At 47.9% G+C, this 24,512-nt stretch overlaps 1 protein-coding gene across 1 annotated transcript; it reads left to right on the top strand.

The window, feature by feature from the left end:
• The first annotated feature begins 317 nt into the window (after window positions 1-317).
• On the top strand, window positions 318-23,916 carry Adamts15 (ADAM metallopeptidase with thrombospondin type 1 motif 15). The gene is made up of 8 exons (XM_076924565.1): window positions 318-1,686; window positions 11,673-11,805; window positions 12,234-12,401; window positions 12,630-12,913; window positions 17,086-17,263; window positions 18,140-18,321; window positions 18,420-18,595; window positions 20,224-23,916. Exons 1-8 carry the CDS (start codon window positions 730-732, stop codon window positions 20,993-20,995), a joined length of 2,850 nt encoding a protein of 949 aa, XP_076780680.1. The 5' UTR covers window positions 318-729; the 3' UTR covers window positions 20,996-23,916.
• The last annotated feature ends 596 nt before the right edge of the window (window positions 23,917-24,512 follow it).

Here is a 24,512-nt window from a genome sequence, read left to right as displayed (position 1 = left end):
CTTGATGGTTAAGAAGCAGCGTGGGGGCTGTTGGAACTGGAGGAAAGAGATAGGTCTAGAAAAGGAGGTCGATGCTGTTCCTCACTCCCGGGCCCAGCTGCCTTGGGAAGGCTAAGACTCAGGGAGCTCACCACCAAGTAACTGATGCATCTCCGCACTGGGTTACCTAGGGCAAAAAACGTGAATAGGCTCCAGCATTCGTTTCTTAGGTCAGCCCACGCCTCCTGCCTCAGCACAACGCCACTCCCTCCCCGCCAAGTGGCTCTTGCTCAGGAGGCGGGACCGAGTTCCAGTGGCCCCTGGAGGCTCCAGACAGCGAGCTCTGGGAGGGGAGTGAGGGGAGGGGCGCTGACTGGGCAGTCCAAAGAGGAGGGGGCCTTTAATAGGCTCGCCCAGCGCCTAGTTTGCTGCACCGCGAGCGGCTGCGGTTCGCGAAGCAGTCCGCCACCTCGCGTCACTTCTTCACCGCAAATTTTCGCCTGTGCACTTGACAGCGATCGTACTAAAGCTCCCAGAGCGCGCTTTGCTCAGGGAGGAACAGGTAGGAGGCGCGGGCTGCCCTGTGCACGCTCGCTGCTCTGGGAGGAGTCTCCCGGACTTGGTTGGCTGTCCTTTCTGGGAACTGCCCATTGTCCCGGGCGTTGGTGTGTGGGCTACAAGGGGACAGTGCTTGCCGTGGGAGCCGGGCTTAGTCCTATCCCAGAGCGCGTCTGTGCGCGGCCCGGCGCCATGCTTCTCCTGGGCATCTCAATCCTGGCTCTCGCCTGGCGACCTGCTGGCAGCTCCGAGCCAGAGTGGGAGGTGGTCGTTCCAATCCGACGGGACCCAGACATCAATGGCCGCCACTACTACAGGAGGGGTACGGAGGACTCCGGGGATCAGGGTCTCATTTTTCAGATCACAGCTTTTCAGCAGGACTTTTATCTACACCTGACGCCGGATGCCCAGTTCCTGGCTCCCGCCTTTGCTACTGAGTATCTAGGTGTCCCCCTGCAGAGGCTCACTGGCAGCTCTCTAGACCTACGACGCTGCTTCTATTCCGGGTATGTGAACGCGGAGCCAGACTCCTTTGCTGCTGTGAGCCTATGTGGGGGTCTCCGCGGAGCCTTTGGCTACCGAGGTGCGGAGTATGTCATTAGCCCTCTGCCCAACATCAGCGCGCCAGAAGCGCAGCGTCACAGCCAGGGCGCACACCTTCTACAGCGCCGGGGTGCTCCTGGAGGGCCTTCCGGAGACCCCACTTCTCGCTGCGGGGTGGCCTCAGGCTGGAATCCCGCCATCCTGAGGGCTCTGGACCCTTATAAGCCACGGCGGACGGGCTTTGGGGAGAGTCACAACCGGCGCAGGTCTGGGCGCGCCAAGCGCTTCGTGTCTGTACCACGGTACGTGGAGACACTGGTGGTGGCGGACGAGTCAATGGTCAAGTTTCACGGCGCGGATTTGGAACATTATCTGCTGACGCTGCTGGCCACGGCGGCGCGACTCTACCGCCACCCCAGCATCCTCAACCCTATCAACATCGTTGTGGTCAAGGTGTTACTCTTAGGAGATCGTGACACTGGGCCCAAGGTCACAGGCAACGCGGCCCTGACTCTACGCAACTTCTGTGCCTGGCAGAAAAAGCTGAACAAAGTGAGTGACAAGCATCCTGAGTACTGGGACACAGCCATCCTCTTCACCAGACAGGTGAGTTGATCTATCACTTCTTTGGATTCAACCCCATTTTTAAGGGTCATTGAATTTAGATCTCCAAAGCCCCTTTGTGCCACCCAGTGCCACCTTTAAATTGGTTTCTTTCAAATTCTAGCGTTGGAAGTTCTAAACAGAGTCCTCTCCTACACTCAGCAGAGCTCCACCTCATGTGCTTCTGGGGAGGTTGGAGGAGATCCTGCTTTTTCCGAAGGTGTTGTCCAATGTGGCCAATCAGCGCCTTCCGCATCAGGCGCCGAGGGGCTGGAACCTGGGTAGTTGCCTCCCCTGAGCTGCAGTTTGTCTTCAAGGCCGATAGGAGGCGCTATGAGGATGGTGTTGTAGATGGTGGGAATGGGAACTCCTTCCCCTCTCTGTGGGTGGCTAAGTTTTCTCTGACATCTCCTAGCAGGCTAACTTTTGCTGGATGAAGTCCTGGAAGGTGATTCAAGATCAGTGCCTGCTGCATTTCTAGTGGGCAACATGTCATCCTTTCTCTGGCTTGGGTCTGGGAATCCTGGATTGAGACGGAGGGGATCATTGCAACAGTTTGTGAGTTGCTAGGAAAGGCTAGACTTAAGTATAGGTTCCACCACTGCTTCTCCCTGCATCTTTTTCTGTTGGGCCTTGTCCATATGATTCCTAGCGTGCAGTTTAGGAAGGCCACCTGTTTGGAACTGGAACCATTTCGCTTGGAGCTTCACTTAGAATGAATGGAGCTGGCGAAACTGCCTTTCAGTTTTCTCTGATCCTTGTTAGTAGATGGGGATCCGATCGACTAGCTGTATCCTAAGAGCAGGTAAGAGTGCTCATGCTCTCGTCTGAAGACCCTCCCTCGAGGGCAGGACTTCTGCTCTGCCTTTGCTGTGCAAGGTGGTGTGAGGTGTGTGAGCCTAGTCAAGAGCATTGGAACATTCCAGCTGTGGGATTGGAAAGATACTAAGATGGGACTAGAGAGACAGACCCAGATGTGGGAAGAGAGCCCTGCCTTCCTCGAGTCTTTTCCAGATCTTCTATCTCAAGAAGCTATCAACCTGTGAACATTAGATCCCTAAGTGTTGACCTAAAAGTTGGGCGCTGTGAAGATCTGGATTCCTGAAATTCTTTAGACACTGGAGAAGAAGAGTCATCCAATGCCCTGCTTTCTCTGATTTTTGGGAGCTGTGATTTGAATCCCTGCAGCGTCCTTGTTTTGTTTTATTATCATAACCACAGCATTCTGGCCACCGCACAGGGTTCTTTGTTACCTCCATGGCTCTCACTCTCCGTGTTTCTAAATGGCCACTTAGAGTTGGTCTGGCGCCCACGAGCTGGAGCCGGAGTCTTCCACAGTAACCCATTTGGCACAGCTAGTTCTTTCCTGCGCTGGAACTTCCTCCTTTCCCAGCCTCTTCTCCTCCCACCACCTGGTTTCTCTAGGGAGGTCTTTGGCCTGAGCCTTGTTTCCTTGTGCTCATTCTTCCAACTGAGGTCTATTGAGCGGCTGCAACCCCAGCCCTCGAAGCCCTGCTTGAGTCACCGGGAAACTGCAGAAGAGGCTTCAGCTTCTGCACCCAGACCAGCTCTGTAGTCAGATTGCTGGGAGAAAAAGCAAAGGCCAAGAACAGGATATCTTAATGGGTAAAGCAGCTGCTGTCCCATCTGCTACCTGAGATGCCCCTGTGGAGGTCACTCCCTGGCTCTAGAGTAACAGAGCTCAGTCCAGTTAAGGCTGACTTTTGGAACCCACCCTGAGAAGAAGATCCCGGGCTGGAAAAGTAGGCCACGCCATCAGAAGAGATGGCCTTTTTGAAGAAGCAATCAAACAGCATGGCAGCTTCTGTCTCTCAGGGGTGGCCCCCAGTGGGCCATGTCATCTGTGCATAATGGGTAAAAGCTGCATGACCACTTGGTTCAGGAGCGGTGATGTGCAGATGTGAGTGTGAGAAGCTGTTTTTCTCTTAGGTATTTAGAGGGTATAACTAGAGAGCAGGGAGTCTGTGTTGGCAGGCCAGTCATTAAGGTTCCAGTGTCATGCTTGGATAAACAGCTCCTCCCCCACCTCCTCTCCAGCACAGATTTTGGGGCCTGCTGTACTCTCAGAGTCCTAGGAACATTTCATTCCTGAGGCACAGGCCCTCCTCCCCCAAATCTCCCCTGGGGGAAGGTACAGTATTGGATGAGAACACGGGGCAAACAGCTGTTCTTTCTAGAACAAGACAAATGTGGTCTCCAGGAACCTTAGCTGTCCGGAAGAGAGAATACATTGATCATACTGCAAGTGTTTTGACAATTGGAAGAGTTTCTGTAAGGATTCAGAATAAGCTCGTGGACAAAGAGAGCACATCTGATTTTGCAAAGCAGCCAGCTTCCAGGCTCATAACAGCAGAGTGAGGTCAGCCCAGGAACAGATCGAGGCGCTGCTGAGAATAAGAGCCAGAGTCGGTCTCATTTATTTCTATGAAGAGTGCAACGTCTCTGGTTTCTCATTGCACGGGGCTGCAGATGCCAGGTACTTACTGCTGTGACTCCTTAAAGGCCCGGATTTGCTGAGTCTTCCCTGTTCTTAGGCCCAGTGCCTCTGCTGCTTCAGTAACCCTTTGTGGTACAAATGGCTTTTGTCCATTCACTCATTCATCCTCTTGAGCATCTAAGACTTCCAGGTACTGTTCTGGCTGGAGCTGTTCATACTAATAATGTGTGGCCCAAGCCCTGGTAGGAATTGTCAGTGTGGCAAAGAGCTGTCAATCACAGCATAGTATGTTAAGTGCTTTCCTGTGGGGAGCTGTGTGTGTGTGTGTGTGTGTGTGTGTGTGTGTGTGTGTGTGGTGTGTGTGTGTGTGTGTTCTCTTTCCAGGACCTGAGGCTGCTCTCTAAGAAAATAGATAAAGAAAGGGTCCCTGACCTGGGGAGCACTGGGTGGGGAGAGAAATCTGTTTCTGTGTTATAAATGACCTTCTCTCTTTGCTCCATCTGCTTCACTGTTTGTGACATTTCCTCTTTTGACATGACTTCATTTTCCTTTTTATGACTTGGACTTTATGTCTTCCTCCTGCTTTCACTCATTTTATTTCTCTTTGCTCCATGTCATTTCACGGCATTCTTCCTCCGTTCTTTAACTTTCTCTTTCTTCTTCTTTTGGGATTATTCAGGCGGACTCAACTGTCTTATGGTCTTCATTCACACTCCCAACTTTCCCCGTTCATAACCCTAAAGACTGTCACTGATTTTGTGGTTTTGGTTTTGAATGGTACCATATTTTGTAGGGAGTATAGTGTGTGTGTGTGTGTGTGTGTGTGTGTGTGTGTGTGTGAGTGTGAGTGCACACACATGCAAATGAGTGTATCTGCTCCTAGAGGTCAGATATGTAAGATCCCCCTAGAGCTGGAGTTGTAGGTGGTTTTGAGCTGCATGACTTGGGAGCTGGGAACTGAACTCAGACCCTCTGCAAGAGCAGCATGTGCTCTTAACTGTTAAGCCATTTTCCCAGACCCTGTGTGCTGGGCATGGAGTGGGATGTTTTCTATATTGTGTGGAGCAGAATATTTGAGGAAACAGAGGCCAATGTTTGGTATGAATCAAGTACTTGTAGCGAGTAGTGCATTCAGTGTTCAAATTAAAAGCTAGGAATTGTAAAATGATGATTCATGTTTTATAGTCACCCCCCAACATGGTAAGAAGTAATCGTTATTGTATCCAGTTCTGCTCTGAAGTCAGACTTTGGAAGCTATCAGGAGAGAGGGGCCCCTCTTTACTTTCTATATCCCCATACCTTTCATATTCTTACTTTATATATTCTTACTACACAGCTCAGGTTGGCCTGAAACTCCTCATCCTCCTGCCTCAGCTGCTAGAGTGATGGCTTCCTTTCACCCACTCCTATTACCAAAAACATTATTTATTTCATGTGCATTTAAGTGTTTTGCCATGTGTGTGTATGAGCATCAGATGTGCTCTTGGTATCTTCCTAAGTCAGAAGGTTTTGGATCCTGTAGAACTGGAGTTCTGGATGGTTGTGAGCCACCATGTGGGTCCTGGGAACTGAATCTAGGTCATCTACAAGAGCAGAAAGTGCTCTTAATGACTGAGCCATCTCTCCGACTCCACTCCTTCTTTTTAACCACTGGGTTAATAAACAAAAGCAATTTCTCCTACCTTAGATATTGATCTCTACCTTCCTTTGAACTTCACTGTGGTTGTTTTCTTCCCTCCACACCTCAATGCTTTTCCCACCTTGTCTTGATTCCTTGACTTGCACACATGGTAGAACGGAAAGGCCATTGGCTTGGAGTTGAGCAGAGCAGAGTTTGAATCTCAGCAATTGGACTTCCTATCAATAATGGACTGTGAGCCAGCTATTTAAACTCCACTTTCTTCATCTTTAGAAGGCATGACACTCCACTTGTGGGGGCTATTTTGAAGTTTAGCTGCTTTATCACCTAGCATATCCATCTGATAGTAGTAGCTATCATTTTTATTACCTTAGCAGTTGCTTTTGCTGTGTTTCTTGTTCTTCAATAAGTTCACACAGATTACCTTGCCAAAATGTAAATTTGGGATAGTCTTGATTTAAAGCATTCTGTGTCATTGCTCTTGCAAGTATATCATACTTGCCTGATTAATATTCTTGTGTTTGTGTGGGGACTATGGGTGCCAGTACTTGCCAATCCTTATAAGGCAGGCATCACATCATATCTTTGTAGCCCCGCACGGCCATGTATCTGGTGGTTCATCAAGTGCATGGAGGGTTCAGGGGAAAATGTGGGCTGCCTGAAGCTATTGGGTACTTTGCCTCTGCCTGGGGACCATTAATCCAACTTTCAGGCTGTCAGCCTTCAGTGTTGATTTCTTCTGGCATTTCTTCTTGGCTCTCTGCCACCAGGCTTTGCCCTAGCGAAAGGTAGGGCCCCATCAAGGAGCATGTTAATCCACTCTGGAGTCAGTAGACAGGGTGCACAGCCGGGACAGGGTCAGTGTGTCTATGCAGGTGTGAGGCAAGGAGCCAGCAGCTTGCTCAACCAGCATGGCCTACATCAGATGCTGCTGTTAGCATTTTATCTAGCCAGTTCCCTCTCCCTGGGCCTCTCCTTACCTCTGGTCACTTGCACTGTCTTAACCTGCTGGCCTAGGGTGGATAATCGTTCCTTCTTGAGTATCTTCTACACCTTCTTCTTGGAGTAGATGCACTCCAGAAGCATAAGGAATCCTGGCTAGAGCTCAGCCCATGGGCTATACTCTCCACCTTTCCACTCTACTCTGCCTAACTAGGGGATCTTTGCAACCCTGGGATAATTACTTACTTTCTGTGGGTCTCTTCTGTAAAACAGGGCTTAGTAATGGCATCTCTTTCAAAAGGGGGATTCAATGAGTAGTCTAGGTAGAACTCATGCCGCAGCAGCATCTGGGACCCCATGGCAGCTCAGTGATGGCTAGCTGTCATCATAGAGGTGGTCCAGGTGTCCTCTCTTGAAGTCCTAGTTTCTAGAGAGGTCCAGCCTTCCTGCAAGTGTTGGTTTCTGTTCTTCCTCAGTGAGGCAATTTCTGTCCTTAGGACTATTCTAGTCTCTTGCAGTAATTCCATTTTCTACATCTGGAAGGATTTACATGATAATCACACCACATTTGTTAATAGTATCAGCCCACCTTCCGGGCTTTGCTCTATACCCCTTTTAACTTAATTGTATAAGCTCTGAATTGATAGACTGCACTTCTGGAAAAGCAAATCCATAATTAGAAATTGTAAACAAATAGATTTTGTGATGAACCAAAAACAAATGATATTACATGGCATGGGTTGGGGTGGGAAATGAGTCAGGGGCCCTGTTAATGCTTTCCGTTGGTGATCATGCAATCCTTCCTAGAAAGATACAATTTGGAGCAAAGAACACGGTTGTGTTGACCCCACTGTCAAAAGTTATGAATTCAAGATCCTAAGCTTCACTTGATAGATAGTACATGGCCTTAGGTATGTTATCTCAGCTCATCAGCAAAGTGAGAGGCTGATTCTGAAGTCCTATGACCATTTTGGATGCTAGAATATGGTTCTCATGATGCACCCTGACTCCCGAACTTGGTTCCACAAGAACACATAGATTTGTTTTTCTGCCAAACTAAAAAAGTGATGTGCTTGATTTTTGTCGTTTCCCTTCCCTTCTCCCCCGTGCTGCTGGGAAACAGCATCTTAGTATGTGCATGTGCAACAGAAGGGGTAAGGAAGAGTGTAAGGAGGGTAGTGAGTGGGGAATTTTGGCAGCAATTGTGTGTGGGGAGCAACTATGGTAAACAGGGATCTGGCCACCACAAAGTGCCAGCCTTCCTTAAAGCAACAAACCTAACCAGGAAGAGTCAGAAAAGGAGTACACAGGCAAGGATTGATTTCTTGGCTGAGATGATTCTTGTATCCTCTGGGAAAAGCGACTGTAACTGCAAGAGAAATGGCAAATTTCCAGATAGAGTGAATCAGGTAAGGACTGGGCTGAAAGATGCCTCCGTCTTCTGGGTATAAAGAAATAGGACAGTCTTTATATTTTAGAGTTGGTGCCTGAGCTAAGGAGGTTAAAGCAATTCAAGTGACTCCGAGTTCATTCAAGAAGGGTGGAGACATTCTGTGCCATAAATGAGGTACAACTGGGCCCTGAGCAAATGCCTGTGGGCGTTCAAAGCTCTACATCTCAGATTCTTCATTTGCTTTCTTTAATTGGGTGAAGGGGACAGAACCTCTGCCCTAGCAGCATGTCTTTCCACCCCAAAGATGCTGGTGACTGGGGGACCTCTGCACCCTGCTACACCCTTCCCCACAGGTCTTTGCTGGCTCTCCTTGTTCTTTTTGTTTAATCCATGAAGCTGAGGCTGGCTTCTGGACAGAAAGAACAGGTTGCTCCTGGCCAGGAAGGACCTACAGTTGCTTGTGTGTAGGAGGGAGGATCCACTCCCTATAAAGGAAAGATGTCTTGTTGCGGGGACCTCCCAGCTGCAAAGGCTGCTACAGGGGAGTTAGAATCTCACGGTCAGTGCTGGCTCCACTCTGATCACTTCTGAGGGGCAGGGTGGGAACAGGCAGCGTAGTGACAGTTGAAGCAGAGGAGCCTGTGTTTCTCTGTGAGTTACACTGCTCAGCATGGAGGCTCCTTATGTTTCTAAAAGTGGGCTGTGTGCTCTGTGTTCTTGTCATAAGCATCAGTGCCAGAAGGGGCTGAGCACTTAGACTGGAGAAGGAAGGAGAGGCTTAAGTCACTGGGTAGTTTAAGGTCTAGTTGAGAACTGGCTTTCCTTAGGGCAGCAAACTGAGGCATTGAGGGAAGGAGGGACTTGGCCAAAGACACACAGCCACTTAGCACTGGGACCCAGTTCTCTAGGTTCTTATTCCTGGGCCTACCCACTTCTCTAGCCTGTCTAAGTGTGTGTGTGTGTGGTGGCCTGCGAGCCACAGAACGTGCTTGTCCTATAGACTTTGGGCTTCAATCATAGGGGTGACATCTCCAGGTCACCACCTCCAACAACTTGGACCCTTTGATTTGATATCTAGGGACATATGGTGCTTTGTCCTAACCCTTGTTCTATTACAATGTATTTCTTTCACATTTTCTCTCCTGTCCCAAGCTTGTCTATGATATTTTGACAGTAGTTGTTTCTTAGGTTTTCAGGCCTCTGGGGAAGGGGGAGGGGCTTTCTAGAACATGAAGCCTTTGAAAGGGAAAGGTATAAGGGAAGGAAAGGAAAGGAAAGGAAAGGAAAGGAAAGGAAAGGAAGGGAAAGGGAATTTGAAATCTCTAGTGAAGTTCCTGGAAGTGAAAGAGGTACATCACTCGCACAGGCAGTAAAGCAAAGGTTGGACATTCATAGTGCCTGTCACTGACTCTGACCTCTTGGGTTCAGGCTGGTCACCCTCATGGTTTTCTCTGGCCAGAAAAACTGTTAACTCATTAGGAGGTGTGACTATCACCTGCCTGTGGGAAGCCAAGTTTGACTGCTCGGGTGGTAAACTTCTGAGTGCCTTGGATTAAACTTTGCTGATTCTCTCTGTACTATGACCCATGCCTCTGGCCCCACTAACCCTGTTGCTTCCCACACCCCTCCAGGACAGCATATGTATATACACACAGACACAGACACAGACACAGACACAGACACAGACACAGACACACACACACACACGAACTCACACACAAACACACATAGACACACACACAAACACACATGGACACACACAAACACTCATGGACACACACAAACACATATAGACACACACACAAACACACATGGACACACACAAACACATATAGACACACACACAAATACACATGGACACACACAAACACACATAGACACACACAAACACACACATGGGCACACACACAAACACATGGGCACACACAAAAGAGATACACACACAGACACACACATAGAGTCACAGATACAAACACACACTCACACACACAGACACACATGTACACACAAATACAGTCATAGAGACATACACACATAGAGACACATACAGACACACACCCACACTCTGACACACACCCACACTCTGACACACACCCACATACACACACACATAGAGACACACACAAACCCACACTCACACACACACACACACACACACAGACACACACCCACACTCACACATACAGACATACACACACACACACACACACACACACACACACACACGAAGGGAACAAAATTCAGTAGAGATCTGCATGCATGCTCACCTTGACCCCCTAGATTTCACAGGAGAACATGACATCTTATTCTCACGTATTGCTGAGCCACTGGCTGTGGCATCCAAATCCCCAGTCATACAGAGCCTCAGATCATGACTCTTCAGTGTGACGTGAAACTCCTCAAGCATCGGCTTCTTTGTCTGTGGGAGGGGATAACTAGCTGTTGCTTTAGTGGACTGCAGTGAGGATCAGATGGAGTCATGCATGTGAAATGCACGCATGGTGTCAGCACTTAGTGAACCATGGCCATGATTAATTATGCGCCTTAGTTTCCACCATTTGCAAATAGATAAGGAAATATATCTGCCTCCCAAGACTCTTGTGAGGACCCAATCTCCGTATGTTTTAAGGACAATCACATAAAGAAGAGTTTGTTGGTGTGATTGATTTAACAGCCATCTTCTCAGGGGAACAAATTGTGCGTGGGTGTTTTATCCCATTTCCAGCTTCTTAGTTCTCAAGGTTACTAGACGCATCCGTGGCCTATAACGCCGAATGAGCTCCTTGAGATTTCCATCTGTGGAGCCCCATTTTTCTCTCTAGCATCCTCTGGAAATACTTCCTAATACAGTGTGCTGTTGGGAGGCCTGCCTTCTGCAGCATCAGGCTTCTCGATAAAAAGGAGGGACCCTTCCACTTAAGTGATGATCTCTATCTTTTATCCCTCGCAACCCTTGAGCCCATGTTCCCCTTGAGCTTTGGTAGCTCATTAAACTGTGTACACAGTGGCTCAGGTCCACCTCTTTCTGCTTCCTGTCAGCTCAAGGAAGCCAAGTCCGTGGCGGGGGTAGATCTTTTGGCTGGCCAGCCTATGGCTGGGAATCTGAACTTAATTCATAGTTGTCCAAAAGTCAGTCACTCTACAAAAATAGAGACTGCCCAGAGCTGCCTGTGAATAGGGAATGTGGTTGCTTTTTTATCCTAGCATGCCTCAGGGAGCCATGATCAGAACCTCACCCTGCTGTAGGAGTTACTGTTTTTCTGACCTTCTCTATATAAAGATGTGGCCCTTGTAGTTTAATTTTGTACCTCCTAATTTTCTCCCACAGGACTTCCCTGGGTAGGGCACACTCTTCTTTGTGAGCCATACAGATTTCTTCTTGGGGCTACCTCCTTTGGTCTGGGTTGATTCCACAAATAGTTCCACAAGCCTTTAGCATGAAAGCTCTGGCTGAGCTCGCAACTGCAAATGCCCCTAGGATGCCCTTCCTTTTCCTCAGCCCCCTTCTGTTACAATCTCTAACCTTAGTCTTGATTTTTGTCTCTTCCATCTGGCAGGACCTATGTGGTGCTACCACCTGCGACACCTTGGGCATGGCTGATGTGGGCACCATGTGTGATCCCAAGAGAAGCTGCTCTGTCATTGAGGACGATGGGCTTCCGTCAGCCTTCACCACTGCCCATGAGCTGGGTAAGGGTTGGAGGGAGGGAAGCTTACCTCTGTGATTGATTTGGATTTGTGCTGGGTGCTTTGGTGGGAGAGGAAGCATTTACTATTGCTACCTTTCTTCTGGAGATGTCGGAATCATTTCTTGGGACCAGCAGCTGCCTTGGTATGGGCTTTCATTCTTTTCTAATTGCTGTAGCCCAGTTGACACTTGGATACTTCGGGAAGAATACGTTAAAGACAAGGTGACATGCTCCTGTCTTTACCTAGCTCACAGCCTGATAGAAGAGACTGGAGTCATAAGCACAGGGTCTACAAAACAGACGATGCTGATAACCAGCTTGAAAACCATCACAAGGCTTTCTTGCTTCTCCCATTGCCTCCTGCAGCCCCTCCTGCCCGTTCTCAGATCTTTGCTCCTGCCTCCTGATTCATTTTGCTCCATCCCACAGGCCATGTGTTCAACATGCCTCACGACAACGTGAAGGTGTGTGAGGAGGTGTTTGGGAAGCTCAGAGCCAACCACATGATGTCTCCAACACTCATCCAGATTGACCGTGCCAACCCCTGGTCAGCCTGCAGTGCTGCCATCATTACTGACTTCCTGGACAGCGGGCATGGTAAGCCAGGTGGCAGAGAGGAGCAGGGATGAGTGGGAAAGGCTTGGTGGTAATGTTTACTACCCCTTTAGATGTCCTCTGTGCCTGAAAGGTGACAAGGACTTGGGTTCTGACTCAGATCTATTTTAGTTATCGCTTGCTTCACTTTCTCCCTACCATTTACATTATAAGCCAGCCATGCCTCACCTTTTCCAGCTTGTCCCAACAAATCTCCTTGGATCTATGCAGGTGACTGCCTCCTGGACCAGCCCAGCAAGCCCATCACCCTGCCTGAGGACCTGCCAGGCACAAGCTACAGTTTGAGCCAGCAGTGTGAGCTGGCCTTTGGGGTGGGCTCTAAGCCCTGCCCATATATGCAGTACTGTACAAAGCTGTGGTGCACTGGCAAGGCCAAGGGGCAGATGGTGTGCCAGACCCGCCACTTCCCCTGGGCAGATGGTACCAGCTGTGGTGAAGGCAAGTTCTGCCTCAAGGGAGCCTGCGTGGAGAGACATAACCCAAACAAGTACCGGGTGAGCTCTTGTGTCAGGGAATGCTGGGAGAGGGATGGGCCTGTCCTCCCTCCACTGCCTTGGTTTTGAGGAAAGTTGCTGGTCACACTATGACTGTGCCACATTGTATTGCAATGCCCCCTTTCTGTCTGTGATCTCTCTCTCTCTCTCTCTCTCTCTCTCTCTCTCTCTCTCTCTCCCTCCCTCCTCTTTCTTATGTGTGTGATGTATGTGCGGGGTGTATGCTTATGTGTGATATATGTATGTGTTAATGTGTATGTGTGTGATATGCATGCTTGTATGCATGTGTATGAATATGTATGTGTATGATATGCATGCGTGTATGAATATGTGTGATATATTTGTGTGTGATGTATGCTTGTATGTGTGTGATACATGCATGTGTGTAATTTATGTGTGTGTGTGACTGTCCAACTGCATTTGCCTGAGATTCATGTCAGGTTGTTTTCCTCAACTGAGTTTTCACTTTATTTTTTTGAGACAGGGTCTCTCACTGAATCTAGCACTTTCTAATGAGCCTATGGGTTACACCTATTTCTGTTCTGTAGCTCTGAGGTCATAGGCACCTACTACCACCAAACTTATTTGGGTGCTGGAGTCTGGGTCTAGGTCCTATTCTTGCATAGCAAACTCTTTATCCACTGAACCCCCATGCCATCCCCAGTCCCCTATTTTCTTTTTGATACTAAGTAAGACTGGAGAAACACTGTAGCGGGCCAGATAATGTCATGAGGATTTGCATACATGAGATGAAGCTTTGGGCAGGACTGGAGATTCTCAGTTCTAAGCCCTGGGCTTTGCTGTGTGGGAAGGGAACTCTGGCATAGAGCGGAAAGTCTTAATGTGAGTAGCTTGCTCTCTGGCTCTGTCTTCTCTTCCCTCATCAACCCCTTCCATTCCCAGGGAGCTGGGATCATACAGATGAGCCAGGCATAGGAATGAGATGAAGCAAACCCTAAGCACATCTTCAGTGACTCAATACATCCTGAATTCAGATACAGTTGTGCTTCTTTATTTTTTTTTTTAGAAGAAATATAATTGAATAAAAGTTTCCTTCCAGATAAACAAGACTAACAATTAATCTGGACCAACAGCACCCAAGTCTTCTTTGAATGCAATTCAGAGTATATATTCTTTAGGCTTTGTGTTAGGGAAGCAAAGGCATCTGTACTTTTCCACAAGGAACAAGAAGACCATCTTTGACCCTGGGGATGAGTAGCCCTCTCCTGCCCTTGTCCATGGTTGGGAGAAGACACAGTGCTGAGGTCAGGCTCAAAGTGACAACATTACAAATGAATGTTTTCCAAGTACCTAACCCATCCATTGTCTGGGAATGGGTGTGGTGCAGAATTATTTTCTCAAAATCCTTTTCTGTGACCTGAGAATATATAGTTAACCAAACCTGCACCTACTTAATAGGCTAAATCCAAGTTTGGGGCTTTAAGAAATAGCCATGATGAGAAAACAAAATATAACTCAGGTTGCCAGAGAGACTGAAATCGATTCCCACGACATGGGGAACATTACCTTGTTCAGTCAAAGCCCAATGGATTACCCTATAGGTGACTGCAACCTTAAGAGACTCATTCAGCATCCTTCATAATGTCTATCCGTCCTGGTGTTGTATTTTCCCACTTATTTCCATCCAGTTTTTTGTATTCCAGGAATTCTATAGTCTAGACCTATAGTCGCTCACATAACTGTCTTTCTCTGTTTCCTTCTCATGCCACCCCCCCCTTCTTCAGTTGTGCTGAGAGACTGCAGTCCATTGTCAAATATCACCTTTGACCCCTCCCCACCTCTCTGTGTCATAGTCTCTTAGATTAGTCACCACCTTGGCTCAGTCCAGTTCCCTCTCCGCATGTGTGCCTGCATAGCTGAGTGCGGCTGGAGTCAAACGTACAATTGTGCTCACTGGTCTCGGTTTAAATAAAAAGCCTGGAGAAGGGAGGGCAGAGGTCAACCTCAGGTGTCATGCCTTGTGCACACTAGATAAGCTGTGTACCGCTGAGCAATGTCTCCAGCTCCGAACTTCTTCTATGTTTAAATGAATCTTGGCAAGTCCATTTGGACACCTGATAAACATTTTAAACATGGCAGCTATAAAAACGGGCTCCTCAACCACATCCCCTAAACCTGCTTTGGCAACTGTACCTTCCACTTGTTTATGCCAAAACCCATTTTCTCATACACTTAACATCTGATAGCTCAGCAATTCCCATTGACCCTGTGTTCAAAATTGACTCAGAACCTCATTTCTCACCGCTTCCTTGCTGTCAAACCGTTCCAGGCCACATTCCCTCTTGCCTGGAATTTGGCAGTCTTTCCGCATCAGCTCTCTGCGTTTCTGATCTTACAGACTGTCATGAAAGGAGCAGCCAGTGGGATCCATTTAAAATAGGAGTTAGACTGCCATTTTCCTGCTTGCACCCTATAGGGCCTTTATACTCAGCTTGGTGGGAGACAGCTTAGTCTCTGCCTTCACAGGCTGCTCCTGACCTCCTGCTCACTCTGCTATGATGACACTGGATCCTCCGTGTAGGGCCATCCTTTCTTAGCCACACCCCTTGCTTCCTCTGTTTGGAATGCTCTTTCCATAATACTTACCTGGCTCATACCTGTCAGTCTTTGAGGCAGGTGTGTGTCTGGGAACTCACACACCTCTTACACAAAGGCTTCTGTTAACACTACTGCCACCTTTTAACCCTGGCAGATATGTCAGATATATACAAACTGCAGCTCATTTTTATGTCCCCCCTCACTGGGTTTTATTGGCCTTTAGGGTAGGGACTTACTGTACCTAGTGTCAGGTATGTAATAGGAAGTCAGCAAATATTCAGTAAATGAATGAATAGGGGGCTCACAGTGAAAATTGTTTGCTGAAATAGATGGGAAAATTGTATCAAATAGATTTGTCTTAGAAGCTGCAGGTACAGTACTGTATACTGAAGAGAAGCTGAGATGAGAAGGCCTGGATATGGTCACTTGCTCTTCAGATGGTTACTGCTGATTTTAGAGAGAGCACTTTAGCTGGTGGTTACCCATATGCAGGTTTCAGAGGAGCTCAGATTTAGGAAGAACAGACACAGAGATGACTCTCAGAGCATGCAGGAGGGAGTGTTTACACTTCATGCAAGTAATTCCTGCATAGGTCTATGCAGTTTAGTCACTCTGTAGATGCTCTGTGTGTGACAGCGGTATTGCCCAACTGACACGTGTTCAGGGTGTGAGAAGCCATTTTACTAGCATTCTATAAATAATGCAATGGCAATTATAAATCTCTCCTCTCCTCTTATGAAGAAATGACAACAACCACAAACTCACTGCGTAATTTATCCCAAAGCTTCATTCTCTCTAACACATTCTCTTGGCACCAACATTAGCAAGATTGACATCAAGTTGCTGCTTGAACTTTCTCATAGGCAGCTCCAGATGAAGGTCAAAATCAGTTTGGTTTGGTAAAAAGTCAGACTATGGAACATTTACACATAAAAGAGTTCAACCCCCCATGGCAACATTGTGTATTGGTCTGGCTGGTAGCTGCATCTGACCAAGGTTTGAAGACTACTGTAGTTACACTAACTGCACACAGAAAAGACTTGGAAATCTTTCCTGCAGGCCAGAGGCTCTCATACATACTACTCAATTTAAATCTGCTGTAACTTCAGATTTAAGTATTTCTGGCCTCGTTTCCTGCAGGGCAAGTGTGAGACCTAAAGTGGTTTGGCCATCAGCTAAGCCCACTCCTGTAGAACAGGCAGAGGCAGGTGTAAAACTCGGATCTCTGGTCTCATAACCTAAGATATCTCTTCTCAGAACCCTCATTTATAACTGGGAACAGTTGGTGTTTGCTGATAAATCAATTTAAGTGTTGGGTGGATCTTGAACGTACAGATTGTTTACTTTTTTTGTTTCTTTGTTCCTCCCTCCCTCCCTCCCTTCTTCCTTCCCTCCCTCCCTCCCTCCCTTCTCTCTCTCTCTGTCTCTGTCTCTGTCTCTGTCTCTCTCTCTCTCTCTCTCTCTCTCTCACACACACACATGATACAAGGCAAACTTCATTCTAATCACATGGGGTTGGGAACAGATAGGCTTTTCTGGGAGCTTTCATAAGTGAGGGGCTGGGTGTGGCACTTGGGTCTGCCAGAGTGCAACCTGGCTCTTCCTCCACACAGGTGGACGGCTCTTGGGCCAAATGGGAGCCTTATGGTCCCTGCTCTCGCACCTGCGGTGGAGGTGTGCAGCTGGCCCGGAGGCAGTGCAGCAACCCTACCCCTGCCAACGGTGGAAAGTACTGCGAGGGAGTAAGAGTGAAATACCGATCTTGCAACTTGGAGCCCTGCCCCAGCTCAGGTGAGACACAGGGCAGCAGTAATCTGGCCTCTGGGCCGTTTGCCTGGAGGTCACTCTTGGTCCCAAATAGTGCAGTCAGGATCCTAATTCCCAGGAAAGAGCTGGAACGAGAAAAGTGCGACTCTCCTTGGCATCATTCCGTTAGCCATTCAACTATGGCAAAGGTGTTTGCTTTTTGGTGCTTAGACTGGGAGATTAATTGACTGGAGGGGTGGGCCTTTAGAAGTCTTCATAGTTTTTACATTACTGACAAACTCATCTTTTAGGCAGGAATCCAGAGTCCATGAACTTGGTGGGAAATTTTTACATTTTAATTTTCAATTACTCTTCTACCTAAAACTTAGTTTCCCCTTGAATTAGAAATTTAGCATTTTTTTGAAACAAGGTTTCCCTGTGTATCCCTGCTGACCTTGAACTCGCAAAGATCAATGATTTGTTTCATCATTGAATATTGTTTTTTTAATGCATTACAAAGAATACATCCATCAGAAGTATGTTTCAAAGAATATCAGTAGTTGTTTAATTAATATAATTCTTGTTAATGATGTAACAGTGCCTTTGTATAAGGCATTTAACAATGTAACAAGGAAAGACTTAATAGGGGGATGAAAGGTTTCATCATTCAAAAAATGTTCAGGACACCTTTTAGATAGGGAATAGCAATTACTAGAGGTAATTGCTTATGGGATTGTATCTTATTGTATACTGTGTCTTTTGGTTGCAGTCTGCTTTAATCTTGGGAGGTGGGGGAGACTACCACACTGTCATGGAGGCAGAGGTACTTTTAGAGCTGGGAATCTTTGGGAGGGATGCTATCTTTTGTACCTTCCTTAGCTCCTCTTTTCAGCTGTCTTTATGTGCTTCTTCCCTGTCCAGCCTCTGGTAAGAGCTTCCGGGAAGAGCAATGTGAAGCTTTCAATGGCTACAACCACAGCACCAACAGGCTCACTTTAGCTGTGGCATGGGTACCCAAGTACTCAGGCGTGTCACCACGTGACAAGTGTAAGCTCATCTGCAGAGCCAATGGTACTGGCTACTTCTATGTGCTAGCACCTAAGGTGAGTGTGCAGGGACAGGAGACCGGGCAGGGTCTAGCCTTCAGAGGGGCATCTCACTGAGCTGCACCTCTCCTCTTCTTTTTTTGGGGATGCTGCAGGTGGTGGATGGTACTCTGTGTACTCCTGACTCCACCTCGGTCTGTGTCCAAGGCAAGTGCATCAAGGCTGGCTGTGATGGGAACCTGGGCTCCAAGAAGAAATTTGACAAATGCGGGGTGTGTGGTGGAGACAATAAGAGCTGCAAGAGGGTGACAGGACTCTTCACCAAGCCTATGTAAGTTCTGGGGCCTGGAGGGTACAGGCAAGGGGAATGAGTGGGAGTGGTGGAAGTGGAGTTACTCCTAGGCATTTAAAGCTTGAGTTAGAGCGGAGTGAATGTAAGAATTCGTATACTATCAATGTTGGCACTCATACTCTTTTTGGGAGGATAATCCATCCATGTGTTTATGTATCCATCCATCTATCCATTCAGCTAGCAAACAAAGATGAATACCAAGATGAATGCATGAAGACAAGTTTCAACAGGAGATAAGATTCAGGGAGATGGAAATGTTGTTAGATTCTGTCTAGCATTCTCAAGCTACACTGTGCTGGTGATGGTTAGTTTTATGTCAACTTGGCTCAAGTTAGAGTTATCAGAGAGGGAGGAGCCTCAGCTGAATAAATACCCCCATGAGATCAGGTGGTAGGCAAGTCTATAGGGCATTTTCTTAGCAATTGATGGAGGCGGGTCCAGCCACCTGTCATCCTGCGTTCTCTGAAAGCAGGCTGAGCAAACCAGCACCCCTCCATGGCCTCTGCATCAGCTCCTGCCTCCAGGTTCCTGTCTTGCTTGATTTTCCTGACTTCCTTGGGTCCAAGTGCTGAAGTTAGAAAGGCCAGATGATCTCTTTGGAGTGGGACTGTCCTCTCTGGACATGACATCCTCTACTGAGCCCCTAGGGCTGATGCACAGAGAGGTTCTCCGGCTTCTTTTTTCAGAGCTCAGTCGTTGCAGATGCAGGTTTTAAAAAGTTGTTCTGAAGGACATACAGAGGGGTGGATACATGAGGATACAAGTTAGGAGAACTTGATGGAGCCTTAACACCCTGTGTAGATGAGGATACAGGAATCCACAGCAACTAGCTAACTTACTTAAAGGGAATTGGTATCTGAGTCAAGACCCCTGACCCTGACTCCAAGGTCATTACTCTGAATGCATCCAATAACCAACTTTGGACTTAAGCACTGTACACTTAAGTCCTTTTGGCCCTTCCCCGATCGCTGATGCCTAGAGTCCTCTGTGTCAGGTGCTATGTTCTGTGATTTATGTTCTATGGGCTTTTTTACACCCCCTACCCCCAACAGTTTTGTGGTGTGTGTGGTTATGAGCTCTATTTTTAGCTGGACCTGACTATATCAATTGCTAATTAAGAACATGCCCTACAGACTTGCCTACTGCCTGATCTTATTATTTAGCCAAGGCTCCTTCCTCTCTGATAACTCCTTGACTTGACTTGAGTCAAGTTGACATAAAACTAGCCAGCACTGTGTAGCTTGAGAATTTTAGTGGGTGAGGAAACAGACTTAGAGATATTGAGACTTATCCAAGACCAACAGTGAGACAAGGGGGAGTTAGGTAGCCTCAAACATGTGTTTTTATTATACTTTGCATTCACCCAAAAAGACAAATTTACAGGAAGACAAAAAGATCACAAGGTCCTACAGCCTAGTCATTCATCTTACCTCAGGCCCAGCTTTCAGCTTCCAGCCTCCTTGACCCTTGGATAGTGTTGGTTAATCAGCTTTGTGCTCTGCCACAGTTTTACTGATGTATCCCAAACCCACAATCAGTTATTATTTTTTAGGAGATAAAGGGCATTAGTTCAGGCATTTGTATAATGCACAATCTCTTTCCTCCAGGCACGGCTACAATTTTGTAGTGGCCATTCCTGCAGGTGCCTCCAGCATTGACATCCGCCAGCGTGGTTACAAGGGGCTTGTTGGGGATGACAACTACCTGGCTCTGAAGAACAGCCAAGGCAAATATTTGCTCAATGGACACTTTGTGGTATCTGCTGTAGAGCGGGACCTGGTGGTAAAAGGCAGTGTGCTACGCTATAGTGGCACTGGTACTGCGGTGGAGAGTCTGCAGGCTTCTCGACCCATCCTGGAGCCACTAACTGTGGAGGTCCTGTCCGTGGGGAAGATGACACCGCCCCGTGTGCGTTATTCCTTCTATCTGCCCAAAGAGCCCCGGGAGGACAAATCCCCTCGCCCCAAGGATCCTCGGGGTCCCCCAGTGTTGCGCAACAGTGTTCTCAGCCTTTCCAACCAAGTAGAGCAGCCAGACAGGCCTCCTGCACGCTGGGTGGCAGGCAGCTGGGGGCCTTGCTCGGTGAGCTGTGGCAGTGGCCTACAGAAGCGAGCAGTGGACTGCCGGGACTCTCCAGGGCAGCAAGGAGCCTCTGCTTGTGATGTAGACCATCGGCCAGTGGAGAAGCGAGCCTGTGGGGAACCCTGCCCAACCTGGGAGCTTGGCAACTGGTCGCCCTGTTCTAAGAGCTGTGGTCGTGGATTTAAGAGGCGTCCGCTCAAGTGTGTGGGCCACGGAAGCAGGCTGCTGGCTCGGGATCAGTGTGACCTACGACGCAAGCCCCAGGAATTAGACTTCTGTGTCTTGAGACCCTGCTGAGGGTTACTGTCTCTTCTACTCCTTTATTCTCCACCTGCTGTTGTGCTGGTGCCATGGTCAGCTGGAGCAGAGGACAGCAGCCAGTGGTCTGTGTCAGTGTCACTCACATCCAGAACAAGGACCATGGATTTGGGCGAGAGGTTCCTTCCTCCTTGGACTGGACAGGGGGAAGCTAACTGATGCACAGTCTACCTCATGCCCTGCTCCTCGGGCCCTGTTGTGGGGAGAGGCTTCAACAGATGGGTGCTGGGCAGAAGGTGCTGAAAGCCAGCTTCCAAGGAACCTGGAGGTTGGGTGCCTTCCAGGCAGAACTTCAGGGACCTTGGCCTTCATTATGGAGGTCACAGGCTGCTGGAAGAGCCATGACCTGCAGCTTGGCACCCTCAGGTGATCCCAGGAGCTGTCCCTGAACAAGGCAGGGGTCTGGTGGTGCTTTCCGCCTTCTTTCTTTTTGACTGATGTGGACCTAGAAGGAAAACTGTTCAGGGGTTACTAGAAGCCAAAGGAACAGTGAGATTGGGTTCATTTGGGTACAGTTTCCCTGTTTGCTCATCTTCCATCTTGATCCTCCTTGAAAGGCCAGCACTTTGTAACCTGGATGGCCAGGGCATTAGACCAGCTGCAGAAGCACTGCTCTGGGCCCTGATGCTTTGAAGGCAGCCTGAGGAACGACAGGGACCACTTGTTGATCAAGAGAGAGCAACTATGACAAACAGATACTTGCCATGTCAAAGGGGAGATGATCTGGTGGCTGAAGCAGGGAACACAAAACCTCTAGAGGGTTCTGCTCTCAGTAGGGTTAGGATGAGTAGGTGTTGAGCTGTGGGGATCTGACCTCGAAGAATGTCATCCTGGGATAGCGAAAAGGAGTTCTGACACTTTTGTCATCTAGAGAGGAACATGTAAGAGAGGCTGATGATGAAGACCATGCACTGCCCTAGTGACCATGGACCTTCCAAAGTGACCATAGCCGTGTACCCACTGAGGGGGAGTAGTTGTGCCTGGGAGGGTGAGGTGCTGAGCATCTGCATGCTGGCAAGTCAGTCTTCTATCCTGGCAGCTCCTGCTGTCTCCTGTGGGCATGCTACATTACATCTCCCAGCCTTCCTCTCTAGTAGGTAAACGGGGTTCATTGTTTGCTACCTCAGATCATGCTCTCTAGGACAGAACTAACCTGGTGCTTTCACCAGTCTCAGCTGGATGTGCCAAGTCATAGAGATGAGTTTGTGCATGGCTTTCCTGCTTCCCACAGCCTGGCTATCAGCTGGGGGCTCTAAATATGAAGATAGAGTTGGGTAGAGTATCTTTTTCCTCAGGTTCCTTGGGATCAGGTTTTAGGAAACACTAAGAATCAATACCCTGACCTCTGGACACTCGGAAGCCACCAGTTGGGACTACTGGAGACCCATCTGTCATCCTTGTAGACATGACAGTGAAATAGAAATCCAGGCATTCCTTATAGCAGGGTATTTCTTGAAGACCTGGAAGCTCCAGTGTAGATAGGGCATCTTTAAAAAATTGGCAGTGTGTACAAGACTTTAGTAGAGAATTAGATGGAGACAAGACCAAAACCTTTATTTTCACTGTGTGTGTGTGTGTGTGTGTGTATGTGTGTGTGTGTGTGTGTGTGTGTGTCTTTGTTAGTCCTTTTACATGTTCCCTAGAAGTCAGAATCCACATACCAGCCAGTGGGCCAGTTTAGCCCCTAGAGCAGTGGTTTTCAACCTCCTAATGCTGCAACCTTTAATACAGTTCCTCATGTTGTGGTGACCTCTAACCATTAAAGTATTTTCATTGCTACTTTATAACTAATTTTGTTACCATTCTGAATCTTAATGTAAATCTCTGTGTTTTCCGATGGTCTCAGCAACCCCTGTGAAAGGGTAGATTGATCTCCAAACAGGTTGCGACCCACAGGTTGAGAACTGCTGCTCTAGACTCTTATTCTAACCCTGACCTATCTCTGGGCTGGAGATCTAGGACAGAGATCCTACAGTGGGCGAAGGACATGCAACCCTCTGAGGCTGGGCTGCCATCACTGGTGAAGGACATCGTGAGGGGGAAGGATTGAGTACTTCAGAGCTGTAGTGACAAAAGGTCCCCAGGGCCTTAGGCTGAAGGGGAGCCTTGCTAGCTGATAAAAGTATGGTGCCCTGTGCTTGGTGCATTCTGTCCCTGTGAGGAGAGGTGGTGCTGGGCTGGGTAGATAGGGCAGGTGGGCAGTGAGATGCCTTCACTGAGGTGACTGGCCTCTAATAGAGAAGCTTTTCTGTCAGCTGTTTTACAAGTTGTTTCAAGGAGGGATGGCCACTTTTGTTCCTGACACATACATGCCAGGTGTCCACACTCTTTTTTTTTTTTTTCTGTCACGATAGTTTTATTTTTTAAATTTCTTCTTTTTAAAAGAAGTATGACAAAGACAACTTGGGAAGTTTGTCTTGCCTTTGAACATTTTCTGTCAACCGTGCTGAGCAGAGATGAGGTGAAGGCACAGGTTTCTAATGATGGAATAAAAAGTCAAAGTGATGTCTCACACCTATGGAGAAGGATGTTCTGGGGGCTCCAGGAAAATCTTCATTGGGTTATGGACCAGTAAGACTTTGGGTTAGGGATCCCCTAGTCTCTTCTGTCTAATATGTGCACTGATTGAAGGATTTAGACCCAAATACCCTCCTCTTGTGGACCTCATCATGTCGGGAGGGGGCTGGAAGGAGCACAGTTTGGAAGTCGGCTCCTGGAGACTCTAGACACCGTTGCTAGAGCCTCTTTCCCTTTGGGTTTGCTTCTTTTGCATTTTGTGTACTGCAGAAGGATGAGAGGGTCTGGGAACTGGCTGAGTGTGTATACTGTGTATACATGGGAGTTGGCTGCTAAGGTGACAACGACCTGCTCCTAATAAAGTTGGACGTATTTAAAACTTACGCCTTGTGTCTGTCCCTGTATCTCATCCCTAGGCACATTCTTCATGTTGTAGGGGGGTGATGAAGACAACAGTGTCAATGGCAGCTCCACCCAACTGCGTGAAGTTTCAGATGATCAAGAGGTAGAGTCTTGGCCAAAAAAAGCAAAGGGGCAGTGTCATGAGAATCTTCAGTAAGTGTGAAGAAGAAAGCCAATCAATGTTAAAAGAGACCATGACCCCAATGCTTGTGAGTAGTGAATGGAATAACTAGCCATGAGTCTTAAAGAAGAGAAGTACAGGCCTTAGAGAGGACCTCTCAGTCTGTGTTTGGTAAGGGGGGATGAGCCATGAGGATAGGTCAGCATAGTCTACAGGACTTTCAGCTACTCACCTTAGGAGAAAACCTTGTTTCCTAAAGGAAAGAGTCATTGTGTTGTGAGAATATCTTCCTTTTTCTAGTTCCATGTTGATTTGACAATTTCAGCAACTATGCAGGCCTGGGATAGGTCTCAAACAACAAACAAGCAAACAAACAAATACCCCAAAACATTCAGAAACCCGAGTTGGCCCAGAACTTGAGGTCCTCTCTTAGAATCTTATTTTCTACGTTCAAAG

This window comes from Arvicanthis niloticus, chromosome 26 (assembly GCF_011762505.2).
Source record: "Arvicanthis niloticus isolate mArvNil1 chromosome 26, mArvNil1.pat.X, whole genome shotgun sequence".
Classification (NCBI taxonomy): domain Eukaryota; kingdom Metazoa; phylum Chordata; class Mammalia; order Rodentia; family Muridae; genus Arvicanthis; species Arvicanthis niloticus.
The sequence above is the reverse complement of the archived record's forward strand: the minus strand, read 5'-3'. Positions and strand labels throughout refer to the sequence as shown.